The sequence below is a fragment of the Pagrus pagrus genome, assembly GCF_965226575.1.
Source record: "Pagrus pagrus genome assembly, chromosome: 1".
NCBI classification, from domain to species: Eukaryota; Metazoa; Chordata; class Actinopteri; order Spariformes; family Sparidae; genus Pagrus; species Pagrus pagrus.
The window spans coordinates 36,001,128-36,023,030 of NC_140185.1; the positions used below are offsets into that span (position 1 = coordinate 36,001,128).

General features: G+C 43.5%; 1 protein-coding gene across 1 annotated transcript in view; it reads left to right on the forward strand.

Annotated features, from left to right (window-relative positions):
* The window catches only part of LOC311263399 (CD82 antigen-like), a 28,017-nt gene that overhangs the window by 1,507 nt on the left and 4,607 nt on the right, over window positions 1-21,903 (forward strand). The window contains exons 2-5 of the mRNA XM_084363435.1: window positions 12,840-12,911; window positions 15,596-15,668; window positions 19,365-19,486; window positions 20,056-20,130. Coding sequence (XP_084219561.1) covers window positions 12,849-12,911; window positions 15,596-15,668; window positions 19,365-19,486; window positions 20,056-20,130 — 333 coding nt within the window. The 5' untranslated portion in view covers window positions 12,840-12,848. The remainder of the gene's footprint in view (window positions 1-12,839; window positions 12,912-15,595; window positions 15,669-19,364; window positions 19,487-20,055; window positions 20,131-21,903) is intronic.

A 21,903-nucleotide genomic window follows, 5' to 3' on the forward strand; every position in this document is an offset into this window, starting at 1 on the left:
ATATATCGTTTTAGCATCGACATCGCGATGTGCTCGTGTGCAGTGAGGGAAATCAACTCGCCTCTTTTACATTTTCAGATGTGCTGTTCGTGTTTTCGCTGTTTTAAGACTGCAGCTGCTGATGAACGCTGACATGTCGTCGCTCGGTGGTTTTAGAAACGCAGTGATATCACGTGCATCGTCGAGATCGTTGAGATATTCAAGTTATCTGCTGAAAATTCCTGGAATATTTTTCATATCGCACAAAGTGAAAATATCTCACTGTCAGTTTCTAATATATATCCTGCAGCCCTAAATCATGTGGTGGTTCTGTCAGATGTTGCGATATGATTCATGTTTAGTGGGAACGATCATTTCTGCATCACAGTTTTCATTTTCACTGAAAAAACGTTTAAAATCCTGACGAAACGTACCAAACAGTCATGTTTTCTTACACCTGGAAAAGGCCGTTACTCACTAGTGTTTCTTCTTGTTTCACCAACAGTCCAAACGTTCAGTAAACGGTGGTTGTAAAAGCAGTGAAGTGTCACATTAGAGAAGCTGGAGCTATGAAGTTGTCATTTTAAGCCCATTAATCAATCACTGCCTCAGTGACACGAGTTAATCGACCAGTCGTTTCAGCCCTAAACTGAAGCCTGAGGGAGCCTCCATCACTCGATACTGTACCAAACTTACAACATGCAGCTCCTCTCCTGCAGCTATCGACTGAGCCGTGGCCTCTTTACAAGCGGACTGTTCTGTGTTTACGAGGACCGACTGGTCTGTGTTACAGATGGGAATGTGGGTCAGTGTTGAGCATGGTGGCATCACGGCTCAGTCAATATTTCAGCTCTCCCCCCTCCTGTCCCCCCTCAGAGCTCTCCCGTGTTTTTTTCCTCAACATGTAAAGGCTGTAAATCAGTTCAGCTGCAGGTCGAAGCTTCCCCTCTCCAGCGTGACCTTAATTACCTTTCCATACCCCAGGAACAGAGGAGTGTGTCTTGTTGAAGGGATTATGTTGTGCTGGAGTTAGCAGCTGTTAGCGGTTAAGGTTTGGACAAGAAACGAGAAGTTTTTCACTCAGGAGTCACTTTTAGGAGCTCCGTACCAGTTCGACGGCATTCTGACGTCTTTAACACGAGTTGAAGTTTTCAGATACTTCAGTAAAAATCCTGCATTTAAAACCTGACATCAGCAAATTGTACTTAAAGTATGAAAAGTAGAAGAACTCAGTGCAGTAAAATGTTCTTCCCTGTTTTCCTGTTATATCTGATGTTTGGATCAATATTGCTGCTGCATTAATGTGCATGTTGTATTTTGCTGCTGTGCAATGCAGTTTAGCTCCCAGTTTATCAGATATCAGATGCTACTTTAAACAAATTGAAGCCAGAAATTCAGATATTCAACAAACCTTGAAATATTCCACATCTTCCCTGCAGTTTCAATCAACGTTTAAATCTTAAATCCAGTAGCTCCCGGATTACTGGATGTTTTGTACCCTTCATCCCTTTTTTCAAAATTTTCGTACTATTTAAAAAAACAACAACAAAAAAAGCAACTTTTATCTACGCATTAATTGTTAAAACCTTGCCCACCTTTACAGCTCTTTATACTCCCTCAGCTGCTTCTTACAAAATTAAGCCAGCAATGCAGTTTAGCTCCCAGCTTGTAGTATATTTTATACCCTTCATCCCTTTCCCAACATATATTCCTTTTTTATACTGTTTTTAACTTTTATCTACTCATTAATTATTAAAACCTTATATATTCTCTCAGCTCTTCATACTCTAGTTGCTTCTGGATAAAAAATTAAGCAAGCTATGCAGTTTATCATCCAGCAGTGCAGTTTAGCTCCCAGCTTGTAGTACATTTTTCACCCTTCCGTCTATTTATACTCATTCAGATGCTACTTCAAACTAATTGAAACCAGCAATTCAGATATTCAACAAACCTTGAAATATTCCACATCTACCCTGCAGTGTTATACAACTTTCACGGCCTGCAATGCAGTTTAGCTTCAGAATTTTCCTTTATTTAAAATCAACACATTTGTAATCTGAAAAGTAACTAGTAACTTAAGCTGTCAGACAAAAGCAGTAAAGTAAAAAGTTAAATATTTGTTTCTGAGATGGAATAAAGTCGTGTAAAGTTGCATAAAATGGAAATACATGAGCCTTGAATTGGTACTTAAGTACAGCATTTGAGTAAATGTACTTGGTTACATTTAGAAAACAGGTTGTGTAAGCTGACAGCTGAATTTGATCTGAAGTTACCTGCAGAGACTCTCCCACTCTGCCGCCGAGTCTGTAACCTGTTCACCCTGTTTGGAAATGCCCTGAAGGTAATTATTGGTTAAAACGAGGCTCGAACAACTTGAGCTGCTCGCGTATCTACAACAAACAACATGGAGGACCTGATGTAGTGGAGTCGAAAGTAAACTGCAGCATCAAATGGAAATATTCAAGCAAAGTAAAAGTACCTTAAATGTGTACTTAAGTGCAGTACTTGGTTTCATCTATTTGAATTTGTCAACATGAATTTTGGGAAAATGTGACGTTTGTTTTTCCTTATTTTCTGAGATTTTATTTAAAATGATTTATTAATTGATTAGGAAAATAATCAGCAGAAATAAAAATGGTGATTTAAATCAGTGTTTTATTGACGGCAGTGATGAGTTTGAGTGCAGTAGGAAAGAGGAGGACTGTTGAGTTGTTCTGTCTCTCTTGTTTACATGCTTCACGTTGTGGGAGTGAGTTTGAGTCCAAACACGCCGAGTGTGAGCGACTCCATTTTCTCACAACCCCCCCCCCCCCCCTTCCTCCCCTGCAGCGTCGTCATGGAAACCAGCACAGCTTGCTCCTTTCGGTGGGAACCGAGTCGTCTGGGAGGCCCGAACTGGTTTTGCCACCGAGCGGTCAAACGTTGAATTAATTATGGTGGGCGGGGTCCAGCTCACTGACAAGCTCGGGCAGAGGCTGTCTTTGTTTGGGTGAAGAGCAGCCGCCGTCCTCTTCCTCAGTGACTGACGCCGCAGCAGGAGAGTTCAGGCAGTTCAGGAGCCATTTTAAAACTGTCTTTTATTCAGCTCCAGGGCCCAAAGTTATTACATTTTATTCAGTGAGTTTTTAAAAGTTTATGTAAACCCAACCCGTCACATTAACGCAAAATGATTAAAGGAACATTATGTAGAAATTGGCATTTTGTACGTTCAGTCATCCCCCCACAGTTTCTGAGTACAACACGACTCGTAAATACAAACACAAAATTATATTTCCACTTTGTTTTTGTCTGGCTGGAGCCAAGTACAGCATTTGAGTAAATGTACTTAGTTACTTTTCACGACTGGTCGGTGTCATCGATGTTTGTATTATCTTTCGGTTGCATGCTTTGATTTGATCAGCACAATATTTGTCGGCAGCTGTTGTGATGATCGATTTATGTTTTCAGTTTGATTATTTCGCTGGCTGCAGCTTGTTGTTCATCTTTTGTCCTCTGAGACTGAATGGATTACTTTTGTGTTTTGGGGAGAAAAACAATGAATTTAAAAATGTCTGTGTGAAAATGTATCTTAATCAAGAAAATGGCTGGTAGATAAGAAGATAATGAAAATAATGTAAGATCTGTTGTCATCTGTGTTTTTATCTGGACGGCTGCCACGTCCGTAGTATTTCTGTTTTCACACATTTTGTTTCCGTCTGCTCGAGTTTCTCCGGACGAGGTGTGGAGCTGGTGTTGAAGTTCAGGACGGCTTCGTATTGTCTAACACGCAGGTGAAAGGAAGGCGTGTCCGGTGTCTCCGAAGACGAGGTCTCACGGTGAGAGACGGGCATCTTTCAAACGGCCGCGGCGGCTTTGTTTGTGCCGAGGACACGTAAAGCCGGAGCAGCACCGTGTGTCGAGTTTCTCCTTTTGTTACCGGAGAGAAAATTGTGTCTGAAAGCTTCATTGTTGAGTGGGAAGAGAGAGAGGAGGGGGAGGAGAGTGTGGTGGGGTTTGTTTTCAGGTGTGTGTGTGTGTGTGTGTATGTGTGTGTGTGTGTGTGTGTGTGTGTGTGTGTGTGTGTGTGTGTGTGTGTGTGTGTTTCCAGTAAACTGGAGCTGCAACAATTACAGAAATTATTCAGCAGCTTTTATGATCAGTGACGAATCATTTCCGTTTATTATTCAGGAGAAAACTTGAAACTTCTCAGATGTGACGATCACCTGCTTTGATTTTCATCACATCTGATAGTAAACGAAACATTTTGTGGTTCGAATGAATCATAAAAATCTGCAGATTATTTGATTTTGAACTCTAATTAAGACGGAGAAACCTTTTGTGCTCCTGCTGTAATGAGACGTAAAGCATGAAAATGCGTTCAGAGCTTTTCTGTGCACATAGATACATTTTTCAAAATAAAAATGCACATTTTAGAGTAGCCTTTTATTGTGACGAGCCCGGGACACACCTGTCAGGTGGATGGATTACAGGTGTGCTCACACTACAGGAGTATCGGGCTGTTTTAACCCTGATTCGTTCCTCCGGACATCCAGAGGAAGCTGCGTGTAATCTGATGAATTCCCTCCAGTCATGTCACTCAGTGGTGGAGTTGCATTGTGGGTAATGTAGGCCCCTAGTTTTGAAGAAGGAAGCAGAACGTGTGGAATAAAAAAGGTGATATCTCTGGTTTGTTTTTAAACTGTCCACAATGAGTCCAACAGTGTTGTTATAGGAGAGCAATGATAGACTGGTGGGCTGCTTTTCAAAACCTGGTGCCTACATTACCCATAATGCAACTGACATCACTGGAGGCAGTTTATCAGATTACATGCAGCCACAAAAGGCTTTTTACTACTTCTTTCACACATGTAGTTGAACTCCCCCAGACCTGTAAACACTCTGACGTGTCAAACTGGCGGACTAACCCTTTAAATCTCAACAGTTTTCTGTCTTCTGTAACGTTTTAGAAACAAATCTGCTTGAAAGATCTTTTTACTTGGAGCCAAATCCTCCTTGACTTTTTAAAAAGTTCTGCTGTGGCTGTTGAAGGTTTACAGTCTGTGACTTCAGTAACGGCGGTTCTGATCCGTCTCACAGTCGTCGCGTGTTGCAGCTGCACGCTTGGTTGCTTTAACTGGTGGGAAGCCAGTGAGGGATTCAGCCTCTGCTGCCCCAGTAGACACGACTGGTTGGTCGGGGCACAGTGAGCGAGTGGCAGGACTGCGATGTTGAAAACTCCTCGTAAACCACAACATGTCGTCATCACTGAGCTTTACGGGTCTTAATCGGTGTATTTTTGGACTTTGGGACGAGTAAAGCTACTGTAGCTGTGTCTCCCTGTGCTTCCAGCCTGTATGCTAAGCTAGTGGCTCTAGCTCCATACTTAACCCAACTCTCTACAAGAAAGCAAATAAATGCATTTCCCACAATGTGGGAGAATTCCTCTGAGATATAAAAAGGCTGTTGGACAAACCCCAGCTGTGTGTGTGTGTGTGTGTGTGTGTGTGAGGGACAGATTGTCCAATATTAAGTTTAACAGATAAACACGAGCGTCAGATGAAGCGTCTGTTTGTTCTGCTGTTCCAACATGAGATTTAAATTTGAGGCTGTAAATAGATTGAGAGCTGTTTATGAAGCAGCTGAAACAAAAGAGCCGATTGTCGTTGTTGTTGTTGTGGCTCCACGATCCTCCTGCACATTTCTGCATGAGTCAAAGAGTGTGTAAGCGACGTGGACGAGATGTACGAGTGACGCTGCACACACACAACACACACAACCCACACAGACACACACACACGCTTTCAGTCCGGTCAGATGAAAATCTGTCAGCTGAGAGTCAGAAGTGACGAGGAGCAGAGTGATGACATCATGAAGTCCAAACTGTCAGTGAACAAAACTAAAAATACAAAAGCAACAACTAATCATTATTTTAATGTTCATTCATCTGTTAATCTGGTCATCATTTGCTTGATTAATTGTTGAATAGTTAAAATGCTCGTCACTTTTCCTCAGAAGCCAAAGTGACGACGAGAAACTCAGAGATAATTTAGTTCCTGTCGTATATTTCAAAGAACGGCAGCAGATCCTCAGACATAAGAAGCTTACGCCGGCACATTTGTTGTTTTTGATAAGTCACTGATAAACACACAACAGTGAATGAACTAATCTTTGCAGCTCTAACGTCGTCATTAGAGTCGTCAGGATCTGAGCTGCACCAGCAGGCCTCACGTCTCGTCTCGTGCTCCTTCCACGAGTCAAAGTCGATATTTCCGAGTCGTTTTCCCGACTTCCTGTCGAAATGTGAAACATGGACGCTCGCTGCAAACAGATGTTTGTATGGAAAGTCTGTGAACTTCACAGCAGCTGATTCAACAGATGAGACGAGGAGGAGTCGAGTCTATCAAGTTTAAAATCAACAATGGAAATGAAAAGTGGCGACTACACGGTTGTTGTTACAGCACGTTTCACTACACTAACATTATATAAAGGGAGTTACGAGATAAAAAGCTAATTGTTGTCAGAGTGCAGTGGAACGTAGCGTCGAGCTAAGCCGGTTGTGTTGGACTCATCTGTGCTGTTAACAAGACATTTAATTAATCCAGTCACAGAGTCGCACGCCGGGACACAATATTTTTATATAAAGAAATTAGTTACTTATGTAAAACATTTGCCGAATTTACAGGAGGGGACTAATAATTAAGAATTTGTCGCAGACAATATTTCACAAAGTTGATCAAGTGTCCCTGAACTCAACAACTCACAAACTCAGACTTTTTTAAAGGGAGTCTGGTTACGTTTGACTAATCGGTAGTTCTGCATAGATTCACTGTTGAAATGACAACTTGCTGCAAACATTTCTTCTCTGCTGAGCTATATGAGACTATTTGAATCGAGTATTTGAAGTGATTAAGAGCCTTTAAAAGTAAAAGTGAAAGTAAACCGAACACTTTGGGAATTAAGAATAAAACAAGCAACTGAATTCTGTCGGATTCAAGCCAGATTTGTAGCAGATTGAGGTTTTATTGGAGCGATTGTTATAATTTAAAGTTATAACTTGTTTCAGTTACTTTGCAGAGCATCTGTATATGTTTTATTTATATACTCATTTCTTTTATCATCAAACAGTTGTCTGATTAAACCTGTCGTTAACTTCTGCCGTGGCTCATAAACACGCAGTGAACAGAGTTTATGAGGGATTATCTCCAACGCCAGGAGAGGAAACCAGAGTGCGACAGAAAGCAGCTCAGAACAGATGAAACAGAAAGTTGCTTCATGTTTACTGTGATGGATTATTTCACTCTGTGGACGCTGTGAAGGAATGAACAGCAGTTTCCTGTGAGATGAAGTCTGCAGCTGTGCCGAATCAAACAGAAGGACTTGAAGACAAACAGACTGTCGGCGTCCACAGGGACTCTGTTATCTGCTGGATATTTCAGACGCGCGTCATCAGGTCGGACACGAGAGCCGGCTCGACTGCATTTTCGTGTAAAACCGAAACCTGCTTAAACAAACAAACATCAGCGGAGACACGCTGAAGACGGGAAGGACGAGGGGAAGTCAAAACAGGTCCTGACAGAAATGTCCATGAACCAAAACATCACACGTCAAATAAGAATAAATAAGAGGCCAAAATTAACATGTAAACAGATGCATGAGAAGACGTAGGGCGGCTCGTTGGATGACTCATTTGAACACGTGGACGAGGTTCAGATGAAATGAACAAGAAGCCAACGACAACTGTGAACCAAAAACATTAAGATCGTAGTTTCTTTGTGTAATTAATAATATTAATTACTTTGTTTTCGTTGAGAAAAGATTGTGTCAGGACTTCTGTGCTTGTGTCCGGGGTGAAGTCAAAAAAATCCATTTTGATTTTTATGTTTTTTGTTTTCAGTTTCCAGTCGCTCTGTGATCAGGTTCAGGCTCTCAAACTACTCGGTTAGCTTCAGGAAAAGATCGCGATTTGGCTTCAAAAGTATTCTGTTACTTTTCTAACTTCAGTTACGATCTGATGACCTCTCTAACGACGACCTCCTGTGCTGACTTGTCGCTCCTGACTTCCTCCTTTGCTGCTGTAATAACTTCTCCAGCCACTAGAGGTCGCCGCCTAAAAGGAAACATCAATATGGGTCACAAGGACGAGTCGAGGCAGCAGGTAGTAGCCAATCACAGCACAGTTGGGTGGGACTGGGCGGACTGGAGGAGGGGTCCGCCAGGGGAGGGTGAGTCGAGGGGTGTTCAGTTGGTTGCAGTCTACAACCTCACCACTAGATGCCACTTAATCCTTCACACTGGACCCTTTAATGTGTTTGATTCTTATATTTGCAGCTTTAAAAATGTGACAGCAGCTTGAACTCGGATAGAAACTGACAGTAAAATATGCCGTTGAACCTTCGACTCGCTCGTTTCTCCGCTCTGTTCGGATCCACCTGCTCTGATCTTCAGTTTCCTCGTTGAGTGTGGTTGTGTCGCTCGGCAGCAGAGAGCTGTGTGTTTGTGTTGTTGTTGTTGTTGTTGTTGTGCCTGGTACAACCAGAGGCTTCAGAAGGAGGAGCAGGAAGAGACGGAGGAGTTTGTTTTGTTCATCACAACTCAGAATGAAACCACAGAAATGAAACGGCAGCGACGTGATACGCAGGTTTGTCACTGCTGCTTCAGCTGCTGTTTAATATCCAGAGTTTGTCTTGTGTGGTTATCAAATCGGTTTGTATGGTTGTTGACTTAATGTAACTCGTCTAAAAGTGATTTTTCTGTTGCTTAATTCAAATAAACCACCTTCCTCTGCACTGACCCTGAGTCGTCACAATAAATGCGGTGTGATGCTGAATGTCGAGGGGCTGTTAACGGCTCGTTTCCTCGAATAATCCATCTTACAAATCACAGAGCCGAGGCACAAATATATAACTTTTACGTAACTTGTGTAACTTCAAGATACGTAACAGAGGCAGGATATCTGACAGTTTAACAAGAAACTGTATTGTCTAAAATGACATCAATCAAACTGTCAACTTTAATAATCATAACTCTCCCCAGGCATCGTTTTCTGCGCTGTGTTCATTAAAACCAAGATTTTTTCACATCAGCCGATAAAGACGACAGAAACAGCGATAACGAGACATCAGTCAGGCTCCAGAGCTGAAGATGCAACAAGATAAAGATCATTAAAATCAGTCTCCGTGCTCCTTTAAGTTGTTTTAAGCCATGAATCACATGAAACATCTCTAAATCTGAACGGTTTCACTGAGTCACTGAAGTTTTATTGTGGTTGACGCCGATTGAACCAGTGTGAAGAACAATGAGTGGGAGCTGGTTTGTGTTTTTATAAAAAGCCGTGACTTCGACTCGTCTCGGTCCTGACACACAAACTTCCTCCTGCTTGTCATGAAAAGTGGTAGTTTAGTCGCACATCTGTATAATTAGTGCGACGCCTCTGTCCTCCAGATGTGATTTACGACCCCTCGGTTCACACAGAACCGATTATGACCCACGGTGGTTTCCTTGGCTCTTCTTGAACATCAGGGTCACGTTCTCTCTGGTCCAGAGGGCGACGTCGAAGCTCTTCAGCCGTTCAGTTACAATAACTATCCATAAACCAGCACAAACACTTTGTTTGTTATGTACACCACCACTCTGCCTGTCAGCCTCCTGACGATTGACAGCAACGTTGATTAGTCCAACTTAGACTCTAACGCCTTCAGTTTAATATCCTGTGTTTGATGTAAACATACAGATGTTTGTGTTTGCTCGTCTTTTTGTCGTGACGCCATTTTTGTTTTGTTGTTGTCCGACATCCTTCATCTGTTGGGGTATTATGTTTTCTTTACTCTTCACTTTATGAGTCTTCGGCCGGTCTGATCTGATCTGAAGGAGCTCAGTGTGAAGGAGCGTTTGAGGGATCAGACTCGTGTTGAAGGAGCGACGCTGAGTGTTTTCTGCTCCCTCAGCAGAGACGAGCTCGGCCTCGCTCTGGTGTTGAAGTATTTTCTGTTCTTTGTGAGCCAAGTGTGTGTGTGTGTGTGTGTGTCAGGCAGTGAAGTGTGTGTGCGTGTGCGTGTGTGTGTGTGTGTGTGTGTGTGGAGAGGGTGACGGCTGCCTCTCTTCAGCACGCAGCAGTCAATAGCGAGCTCTGTGTTTTTAACTGGGTCTTGTTCTCTGTGACCAGTGAGGCGGGTCGGACTGGACCCAGTTTAAAGTCTGTGTGAACTGGGTCAAAACCTCTGACGCCACACGTTCGACCTGCAGTAAAAAAAATCATTTAAAAACATTGTCGGGTCCACGACACGCTGGCTGGCGTCACGACGAGCTGCAGGCCGAGCAGCGACTCTCGTCAGGGTCACAGACTTTAGTGTGAAGAAGCAGCTGCAGTGAATCGTGTCTTTATCTATGTTTTGTAGAATAAAGACATTTTAAAAAGCTTCGGGATGATGAGTAAATGAAAACATCATGTACAAACCCGGAGCAGACGCTTCTGTTAAATTTAGAAATGCCACGGAGCCACTTTGTGCTGCGGCTGCTGAACCAACACAAAGCTGTTGTGTCGGGAGGAGAAGGCGGTTACATGAACGCTCTGTCATGTTTACAACGTTTGAGGAAGCCTTGAAGGCACCATGATGTAATTTAAATCAGCAGGAGGTCAGTAAGAAGCGTGCTAGCTGACAGTTAGCATGCTCAGAAACCTGTTAGCTTAGCTCTGACCGTTGTACCATCAGCTCCGTCACAAAAGTTAGTTTATACTCTGATGGAAGAGGTTGAATGAAACTGGACAACTAGCTTATGCTATATTAGCGTCCTCCATTTTGGACTCTGGCCTCTCCGTTTCTTAACAAAACAAAGACGTGATGTAATAGACGAGCGATATTTGACAGTTTAACCATCAAATATTATTGCCCAAATGAATCCAAGCATCTCTTTTGTGTTATGTATTTAATTTTGGAGCATATTGGACAAAACATACGTTGATCCTGATTTATCTGTGATTGGATAATATCGGTCGATTAAAATGGTGCAGCCAGTGTATCGGTCAGGCTCCGTCACAACGCACCGAGACACAGATGAGGATTTGTTTTGTTTTGTTTTCTTCAGTGAAATCTTCAGCCAGTAATCTTTCCCAAAGTTTGGGTTTTAAAAACAGGCCTGGGACGTTCTTCGGGGTAATTCGGGGTTTCAGTCTCGGTGACCTGGTCTTTGTTAAGGTTTCAGCTCGCTCTGTTTAGACTCTGTAATACCTTCCATCTGGCTTCGCTGCGACCGTTTGCCAACATATCTTTCCCAGTACATATTCTCCTCCCTCTGTCATCCCTGCAGGTGCCCCCCCTCGCCCTCCAAACTGGCACAGGCAGCGCTGTAACAGTAACCCATTTTACAGCGATGGGAATGTGGGTCGGTACACGGGCACTGTGCTCACGCTACAGGCTTCACTGCCAGCAGGAAGCATCGAGCCAGGCCTCCATATTTCACCCAGATTTCCATAGATTTATTGGACAGTAAGAGGCCATTACTGTACGAGGGGGTGAGGAGGGGTGAGGAGGAGGAGGAGGGATGGCTGCAGGGAGGTGGAGAGATGCTGCGTTCACGTCAGGCTGCATTTCTGTAAATATGAGCCACCGCAGACGGAGGAAGGTCATCAACATTTAGCTGCTGGTGAAGTCGAGTCAGACGAGTTTTATTGTGTTTGGATTTGAAAACTTCCACTCGGATTATTAATCAGAGTCATCAGCAGCATGTTGTGCTCCAAGTGTGAAAAGTGAAAGTACTCGGTATGCAAAGTGTCTGAGCTGCAGCCGAACGTTGTTGGGAAGCTTCATCTGTAACCATGAATACTTCATAAACTGTAACCGTGATAAAGATCATGGAGGGTTGACTCTCGTTTACAGCGACATCGAGTCAGAACACAACACACAAAAGGGAAAACAATGGTCTCAAAATGTTGAATATCCAGTGAGGGAATGTTTGTCAATCGATTAATCATGTCAGTCATTTTTAAAACAAACATTTTATGCTTCCAGCTTCTTAAATGGGAAGATTTGCTGCTGTTCTGTGTGATTTCTGACAGTAAATGAAGAATGTTTGGGTTTTTAGATTGTTGGTTGGAGGAAAGACGTCACTTCGGGCTCTGGGAGATTGTGATGAGCGTTTTCACAATACTTCTCTACCTTTTAATAGATTCATCCTGAAAATACTTGTCAGATAAATCAGATGTATGTTGCAGCCTCAGTAACTAAAGCTGTCAGATAAACATAGTTGAGGAAGAAGCACAACACTTCCTTCTGAAATGTAGAAGAGAAAAAGTGTAAAGTTGCATAGAATGGAAGAACAAGTACCTCAGAAGTCCAGTACTTGAGTTAATGTACTCGATTACATCCCCCCTCTTGTTCCCAGCTGTCTTTAGGTGGACGTGCAGAGTTATGTCTTAAAAATGCAGCTTAAAATCTGCAGATTTACAAAAAAACAAATCTTTGAACAGATGTCAGATTAATCCACAAAGCACAAACTAATGTCATCGCAACACAAACCTTCATCTGGCCTCACCATGAAGCTCAGCTCAGCGCTCTCACAGCGGTATTGATCTCCTATAGATACGTATGGATCTGTATCTGACAGACAGAAAGCGTGAGAGCGCTCGCAGCCTCACAGATTGAGCTTGTGATTGTGGCTGTGTTGGTTTTCAGGGTGTAATCCTGCAGGATTTGAGCCCCCCCCCCAGTCCGGATCATGATCAGCCGGGCCAGCTAAGCCACTGAGGTCTGCTGCTCTGTGGCATCTGTCACCACTTGTTCACATCAGGCTCGTCCCCGAAGCAGAAATCTGGAAACGGCAACATGTCCGCCGCCGCCCAGAACAATAACTTCACCTGTTAACGCTCGTCTGTCTCGTGTCCACAGATCGACACCATGGGGAAAGGCTGCCTGACAGCGACGAAGTACTTCCTGTTCCTCTTCAACCTCATCTTCTTTGTGAGTATTTGTCCTCAACTGAAATCACAACGAGCCATTAAAGGAGCAGCTCGCCCCAAAAATGAACATTCAGTCATTATCTACCAAACATGGGAGGTTATGAAAGTTTCATGTCACAATTCACGAAATCATCCAGATAATCATCAGAATATTCTCAAAAATTTACAATAAAAAGTAAAATTGCACAAAAACCTTCTTGAATTCACTTTGAAAAGACTTTTTCAAGCTGAAATCTTCACTGTAGCTGCTGAGCTACGTCTGACGAAGGTGCACGAGCTCATGAGGGTGTAAAAAAAAAAACATCTTTTCAAATCGATTTGTGATCTTAAGTCTTTCAGAGACCTGGACGAGCCGTTTGGAGCCATTTTGTTTTGTTTTTTTTGGCTGTTTTCTGTTTTAAAACAAGTCTCCAGCTCCTTCAGATGTTTAGGAGAACGCTGTTTTGTTGTGAAGCTCCAGAAATGACTTTCCATCAGCATGGAGGGAGGAGATGATGACTGAATGTTCATTTGTGGGTGAACTGTCCCTTTAAAGACACCGGTAAAGAGCTGTTTTCATGTTCACACGTTCTGCTTCTAATATTTGTAATAAAGCAAATAAAAATGAATAAATCCTAAAATAATCTGATGATAGCAATAAACACTTGAATCCACCAGAGGAATCTGACTTCAACGTGTTCGAATCACAGATTGATTGTTTGTGTTTTGATTGTTTAAAGTTTCTGAAGATGGATTTCTGTGTTTCGACAGTCGTTTTCTGTTCAAGTCTCGTTAGACGGCAGCTCCTTGAGTCGACTCTTCATCTGAGCTGTAATTAAAACTCAGAACATGAATGAAGCGTTCGTGGCCTCGTTACCTCGGCGAAGCTCGCTGTCTCGTTTCCTCTCTCTGCCTCGTCTGAGGAAATGAAATCTGTGGTCTGAGAACCACACATATGTAGCAGAACACGAAGGAGGAAGTCATGTAGTCATTAATACTGCTTTTCCACCAACACCTGCAGGTTCACAGGTGTTTGAAACGCTAAAAATCACCTATTGAGCCCATTCCCACTTCCCTCAGAGCATCACGATGACGTCACGAATGCGCCGGACACAACCTCCACGAAATGACTCGCTTCACTGTCAATATTTGAGCCATTCGGTCCAATAACATTTGAAAAGTCTAGAACAGCCGCAAACTAAATGATTTTATCCCCCTTCAACTTAGCCGGGCGCTAAACTGGAAGTTAGCCGGCTCGGTCGGCGATCCAGGTTTTTTCACGGCCGGGAAGTCGAACTTTTTTGTCTTCAAAACTCGACTGAGCAGCTTTCAGAGGAATGAACAGATCCACCTCCAACACTGAGTCCAGAAATAAAACGTCCTCAATAGACCACAAGCCAGACTCCTTCTTTATTTACGCGCCACCACCGGCTGTTGAAAACACGTCATCACTTCGCGGCTGAATTAGCGTGTTAATGCAGTTTACACATTCACATCGCACACAAAAGCCTGATGTCAGAAAGTCAAATTTAACTTGAACTTATTTTGTCATATTGAACTTAAGTCACGTTATTTTCATTGGCTCCTCGCTGGCGATGGGGCGTTCAGGTCGTCCGTCCGTTTGAACACGATATCTCAAGAATTTGGACAAAAAAACATCCACTCGAGGCTCCAACTGAACAATCTGAGTGTGTAACAGGTTAAAATGATAAGGCGATAACGATAAAGACATTTCATATCCACACAAATTTACTGGTGCACGTTGTTCATTTTCAGCCTCTTTACATTTAAAATGTGTGTTTTTTAAAGCTGAATTTTCTCGACTTCATCACTTTGTCTCGACTGTTTGAGGGCGCTGACACTTAACTGCCGCGAGGCTCTTCACGCGGCTCCTTAAATGTTTTCGGCTCAAAGCTTTTAAGTGGTTTTGAAATCGTCGAACAACAACAGAATAATAAGTGGCGGTGACACAGAGGCGGTGACAGCGACGCACCTTAAATAGTTTCAGCTCAACTGTTGTTAATAAACTGAACACAGGTGTGAATTCATCAGCATTCAGACTGTAAAGTTTTGGACCTTCAGCTTGGACCAGGACTTAAAAACAGTTTTAACGTTTATCCTCCACACATCTGTACGATGCTTTGCTGTTTTTGGTCCTCTGTAAGATTTGACTTGTGTTTGACGTCTCAGTTTGTTTCAGTGCTGCTGATTAGAAAGGAGGCTGTGATTATAAGGTGTGTTCAGCTCTCAGGAGTCGCAACTGAACCTCTGTGGTTTGGACTTTGTTTCAGTCCTGCTTTTCTCTCCGAGCCTGATTTTCTGCTGCTTCACAAAACGTTTTGCATCGTCGAACCAGCCGGAGGGTTTGTTATTATGAAGCGGTGATTGGAAATGCTAATTATGGAGCCAGTGTGCGACAAAAACAGGTCGACTCCACGAGATGTGGACGCATTTCGGTCCGCAGGTCAGTTTTAAATGCAACAGGGAAGAAAAGTCAAAAAACATGAACGGGCACGTTGAGATTTCTCGATGACGTCCTGCAGACCTCAAACGCATCGTCGGCACCTTCGACCTCGCGGCTCCTCAGGAGGGTTCAAGTGTTGAATGATTAAAAGAAGCACAAAGATGTAAAACACACGACTAAGACCAGTATAAAACCAACTGTCTGACTGTGTGTGTGTGTGTGTGTGTGTGTGTGTCCTCCAGCTGTGCGGCGCCGTCATCATGGGCTTTGGACTTTGGCTCCTCCTGGACAATCAGAGCTTCATCGTCGTCCTCAGTAAGTGTCTCTGACTGGATCATTAAGAGTTTGTCTTCCTGACAGCTGATGATCTCTTCGTGTTTACTTCATGTGACCTCGTTCTTTTCTATTTGTACGTTTTTGAATATAAACCTGCAGAAACACTGAAGCAACTTTAATAATCTGGTTTATTGTTAAATCTTACTTTCAGTTTGAATTGATTCTCTGGCGCTTCAAAGGAAAATCATTTGACTTAATTCATGTAAATGTCTTTGAGTTATTTCTGTGGTTTCACATCCTGCTCGGTTGTTCCCGCTCTTATTTTCAGCCAAGAATAGAAATTGAATTGAGAATAATTTGCTGTATTTCCCTTTTTGCTGTGCTGAAGCAGTCGGATCTACAAACCAGCGGTTTCCACTTATTTCAAACCTTTAAACACTTCACAGATTTTTTGAATCAACTTGTTGCACGAACAGATCGTTTGACTAGTATTCAGCCATTTTCTCCTCAAGTTCAGCGTCCATTTGTATTTTAGCTGATATTTTTTAAGTGAATCAGATTTCTGTGTCAGTTTATTGTCGACTTACGATGGATTGAACTCGTTCTCGCAGCTCTCCCGGCTGGTTTCAGTGCGTCGAACACTAAAAGCACAAAACAAACAGCCAATATGTTTTCTGTTTTGTTTTTTCCAGTGGACCTTTTACACTAATCCACTTGTAGAGTGCATGTAGGCCAAAACAAATGGAGGCATGATTAACAGGCAGAAAACAGGCCAAGTTCTGGCTGCAGGCTTTAAGTGTGTGTGTGTGTGTGTTTGAGTAAAGACAGAGACAGACGGAGAAAGAAGAAGAAGAAGAAGAAGAAACAGGCACTTTGGGAACGAGAGATTTTTATTTGCTTGTTTGTTTGTTAAAACAAGATAAAGTCCAGATGAACTGAAGTTGTCGGCAGAAGCAGAGGTGACGTTACTGCGCTGCTTCTAACCTGCGTGTAACTCTGAAGATTTCACTTTTAATCACTTTGCCAAACATCTGCCCAGCAGATCCCCCAGAACCAGTTATTTATTTAAAGTCCCAATGAATCAGAAGGCGAAGCGATCTTTGCTTCTGCATATTTAACCGTCAGTTCAGGAGGAACAAAATCCCACTTGATCAACGTTGGATCACCAAAATGTAATATTTAATAAAGCTGATAAATGGTGCACGGCTCATGCAGGCTGCTGACGTCGAGGCTCAGGGTCTGAATTCATCCTAAGAGTAAAAACATCAAGAAAACTTAAATTTTGACGCAGGCATAGGCGTTAACTTGACATCTCTTGGATGTGTCTTTGCTCAGTGATCACTCTTTAACTTCCAAGTCAAAGTGGCGCGTACTGACTCCAGATCTGCACATGAGGTTCATATCAGTCTTCTCGCTCGTGGAGAGAAAACAAAAAAAGAGCTAATGTATCCGAAAATCTTCCTCTGAAACGGCAACAGAAAGAGTTTATGAAGAAGAAAGAGACGAGCAGTGTGAGCGAGACAGAGAGACGACTGAGGACGTGTTGATGCAGAGATATAGAGACAGACATTGAGCTAGTGTAATAGAGAGACAGCCTGTGTGTGTGTGTGTGTGTGTGTGTGTGTGTGTGTGTGTGTGTGTGTGTGTGTGTGTGTGTGTGTGTCACTGGGGACATTTGTCCCTCGACTGCAGCCTCTCTGCAGGTGTCCTCCCCTCAGACACTGGGCTCTTTCTGCTCCGTCCAGCATCAGCATGCATCACATCAGCCCAGTGCGCTCACCGCCTTACTCATCACTACACACACTCATCACTACACACACTCATCACTACACACACTCATCACTACACACACACGGAGGCTCGCACTACATCACCGGTCTGTCCGAGGCGAGAGCAGGGAGGACAGATGGAGGTTCGAGGATTTTCATCGAGGTCGAGGATGCGGTCATACGACGGCAGGAGGGTTAACTCGGCGGACAGTTTATCTTTGTGTCTGCACACAAACGAGACGTATTGACTCTCAGTGGAACATTTCATAAAGCGAGCCGGCGGCCCGTTATGGGCTCGCGGATGATCACAGCGGTTCTGAGGGCGGATCAATGAGCTGCCTGGTGCTGCTGTAACCCGACTGAACGAGACCTCGTTTCTGCTCTAATGAAAAACACATATCACACAAATATTAAAGGTGCAAACTAAACAAACCGACAACGACAACACAACTTATACTGTTTTACTTTGTTTATATGTGGCGGACCCTGCCACCTTTCTAGCTTCAAACAGTGTTCTGGGACCTTATTTTCCTCTGAGAACAGCTCGTTTATTCACTGATGGAAAAAAATAATATTTATGAGTTTGAATTTCTTCTCCCAAAACTACGTAGTGCCCCTTTAAAGATATAATATGTAAGAATTCTGCATTAAAATGTCTAAAAATGACTAAACAATGTTCAAACCAGAGAAATCCACAAGGTAACGGTGCGTTTCATTTGCTCGCCCATTGCTACTTCCCGGGCCGAGAAGTCGGAGACTAACGTGACACCGAAGGAGCCGCTAGAACCTGAAAATGAGCTGAAATCAAACTCTCACTGAAGCCGATTCAGTGTCAACATCCAGGCTAACCTCTCTGTGGGCCGCCATTGTTTACTAGCTAGCAGTCGCTTCTCGCCGTCGTCACATCTAAACTGCACCGTCGCTGCAGCGAGGGAGGCAGGATGGATCTGTGATCTTGTGAATCCAGCTGCATCGTGATGTTAGTCGGAGAATGAGACTAAACATGACGTGAATACAGATCCTCCTCTGTGAAGTGAAGCCTGCAGGATCACTTGTGTTTATTCAAAAGAAATTACATATTGTGCCTTTTTAAAGGACAATTCTGGAAAAAGTCCAGTAGCCGATAGTCGGTATTTCAGCATTAATCTGGAGTGGAGAGCTGCACCGTCGCCTCTCGTCGCCCTGCAGGTTTCAGGTTGACCTTAAAAAACATGTACATCTGTGTAACATGCACGTTTCCATTTCCTGCGCCACCCCTCCCCCCCTCCAGCACAATTTTCCATCATAAACTCTCCTCGTTCTCTTTCGTCTCGGTTTGTTCGAGCTGCGTGCCCTGCTCCTCCTCCGATCCCCCGCGGGAGTCTCCCATGATTCCTTGAGGCCAGGAGGTCTTTGAGCGTTGAGCTGGCGGACGTCAACATGCTGACGTGTTTCTTCCAGCCGGCTGCTTGTTCGCAGTCCCTCACTGAAACTGTCTCTCAGGTGTTGACGAGAGCCACAGCCCAGCCTGGTGGTTGAGATGTTGTGTCGGAGCCTCGTCAGTCACCAGGAGGACGAGGAGCAACACGTTCACCTCTGATCTCAGTTATTTGTGATTGAGTTCAGATTACAACGATCACTGAGCGACTGCAGCTTCACACTCTTCTTCATCGCTTCCAGAAGATCCTACTGACTTCATTTACTTCTATCAAGATCTATTAAATAAACTCAAAAGTACATCAAATAAATGAAACTCTTCTTGTCTCTCAGCTGATCGTGACGATAAAATATGAAATAAATGTTCCAGCTCTTCTGATTTTGTGTCGTTTCATCGTACACTTTGCTTCTGTCAGTTGTGTATATTGGATTTCTGAACCTGGACCTCTGCTGTGGTCGTCAGATGTTTATTAAACTGAAGTTAAAGTTGAGTTTTCAATATAAAAAAACGTGTGTGCGTGTCTAAAACATCTGGTTTCTCCTCCGTCAGATAACTCCACAGCTGTAAAGATCGCCTGCTACATCCTGATTGGAGTCGGAGCTTTCTCCATGCTCATGGGCTTCATCGGCTGCTTGGGCGCCATTTATGAGATCCGCTGTCTGCTCGGCCTGGTGAGTGTCACTGTGAGATGGTCGAGGATTTACTGTGGTCGGCTTTGAGAAAATACAGGAGTATTCACCTGTTAGCTTGACGCTAACGCTCAGAGAACACAAATATATAAAACTGCTCTCGTTAGGATGTCCTGGAAGCTTTTAGTCTGCAGTACACATTTTATATAGTTTCATATTTATGACCTTTTTTATATGACAATGAATTAAATGTGTTGAAATGTCGTCTTCATGTAGACGATATTTTCACCTGCTAGTGCGAAATGACTCTGGAGACCTTCACGTTGATCGATATCGTCTCATTCAGCCTGTAAATGAACAAACCATCAAAGTAATTACACAAATCTGGTGCTCTAGTGAGTGTTAACGACAGCAGGACAGCGTGTGTGTGAGCTCAGAGGAAGAAGACGATACATTCAGCGTTTCTGATAAAACTTCTGATTCTTAACATCCTGCTTTGACGTCACCTGTCCTCACAGTCCAGGTGTGATCCAGCTGTGCCACACACACACACACATGTTGTAATCCCCCTCCAGATGTTTCAGGTCTAACATCTGTGGTTTCCTCCTCAGTACTTCACCTGCCTCCTGCTCATCCTCATCGCTCAGATCGCAGCCGGCGCCCTCATCTACTTCCAGAAGTCTGTGGTGAGTGATGTCACTTCCTCTCCAGCAGGCTGTCGGTCTCGTCCTGAACCCGAACGTCGGCGGGTGATTCTGACTAAAGGAATGTGGAGGTTTGGAGCACACCTGTTTATGATACACCTTCATCCTCTGATCGGTGGCGTTCACGCCCTCGATGTGTCACAACACGCATCATGAGCAGAAGTATGTGCTGCGGCTGGAGCGTGAAAAACACGCCGCCGTGAACAGAGGCTGATTCTCTCCGACGTGAACGCCACCGACTGAGAGGACAGAGTCTGTGATGAGGCGACATATGGTCGATGTGACACCGGCACACTGACACTGGCAGCACCGCGGCGCCCTCTGGTGTCTGTCTGAGACGCTTTACAGACGGCTGGTGTCACCACATCACGTTTGTGTTTCATGTGGCGCGTTCACACCAGATAAATCAAGTGTATTTTATTAGTTTTTACTGACATTATCTCCTGGACATGATGTCATGGCTCCGTGTATCATTATCGATGTAGTTTAGACTCGATTTACCAAATCACAGACATTTGAGATCACAGACGACCTCCACGAATACCAGAAGTCCCAAAGTGAACTGGACTTTAATCGGCTTCTTTCTCAAACATTGAATTGAATTTTGTCTCTTTCGGCTTCAGTTTGCTGCTTTCTGAACTTTTAAAAGAAGTCAGTTTGCAAAGTAAATCGATTACAGTCTGCAGAGAAAACTTTAAAAACCTCTGACGCAGCATTTTATCTGTCGGTCTGCTTCCATTCGTCAGCTTCGCTCGGCGTCAGATGTGGACGTTAACCAGAGCTGTTTGACAACGAAGGGATATTTTGTGGAGGCAGAATTATGATGGACCCCGACAAATGTCACGTCATCAGGGTTTTAATATTTTTTGTCAGTGGAAAAGAAGATTGTGTATGTTTATGTTACAATCATAATATCTGTCAGTGATTCTTCAACCTCGTCCTGCAGCTTTGTCTCATCAGAGCAGTAACACAACGATTCAGTCAAATCTGAGAGGTTTTCGGTGAAACTGACGCCTCAAACACCGAGGCTGTTACTGTTCTCGTCCCGGATCGTTCTGACTTCAATAAAACACACAAGAGGAGACTTGTCACTTGAATCTGGACAAACAGTGTTGGCTCTGTGCATTTAGTTTGACAGGTTCGTGTGAACGTGAGTCCTCTCTGTGTGTGAATGAGTTAATTTTACTTCACACCACTCGTAGTATTACAAACAGACGGCTGCGTGTTTAAATGAACGCTGCCGTAATTAACTCGGATTCACAACACGTGTTCTGAGATGTTGTGCTGTGTTTACGTCACACGAGGAACAGTAATTACAGTTTCCAGCTCAGAGGTGACATTTATGCCAACATCCAATGTCTAATTAAAGCCGTGAAACACAGGTTTTCCTGAAAGCTTTGACATATCCGGCTTCAATCTTATTAATAAGGAAAATGTCTGAAAATCTGAACAAACTCACCAAACGACTGACGTTTAAGGTGATTAACTGGATTCAACCACATCTGTTAAACTTCACTGTGTCTCTGATCGTCACACAAACATCTGGAGGACGTGAACAAAAGTCATCGACTCAGAGAAACTTCTACCTTCATCCTACATGATGTGATCACATTACTCTCTGTGTTGTAGTCCTTAAAGGGCAACGCCACCAATTTTACACATTAAAGGAACATTTCAGCCAAAAACACAGAGCATTTCTGGAGCTTCACAGTAAAACAGAGTTGCAGCGTTCTGCTAAACACCTGAAGCAGCTGG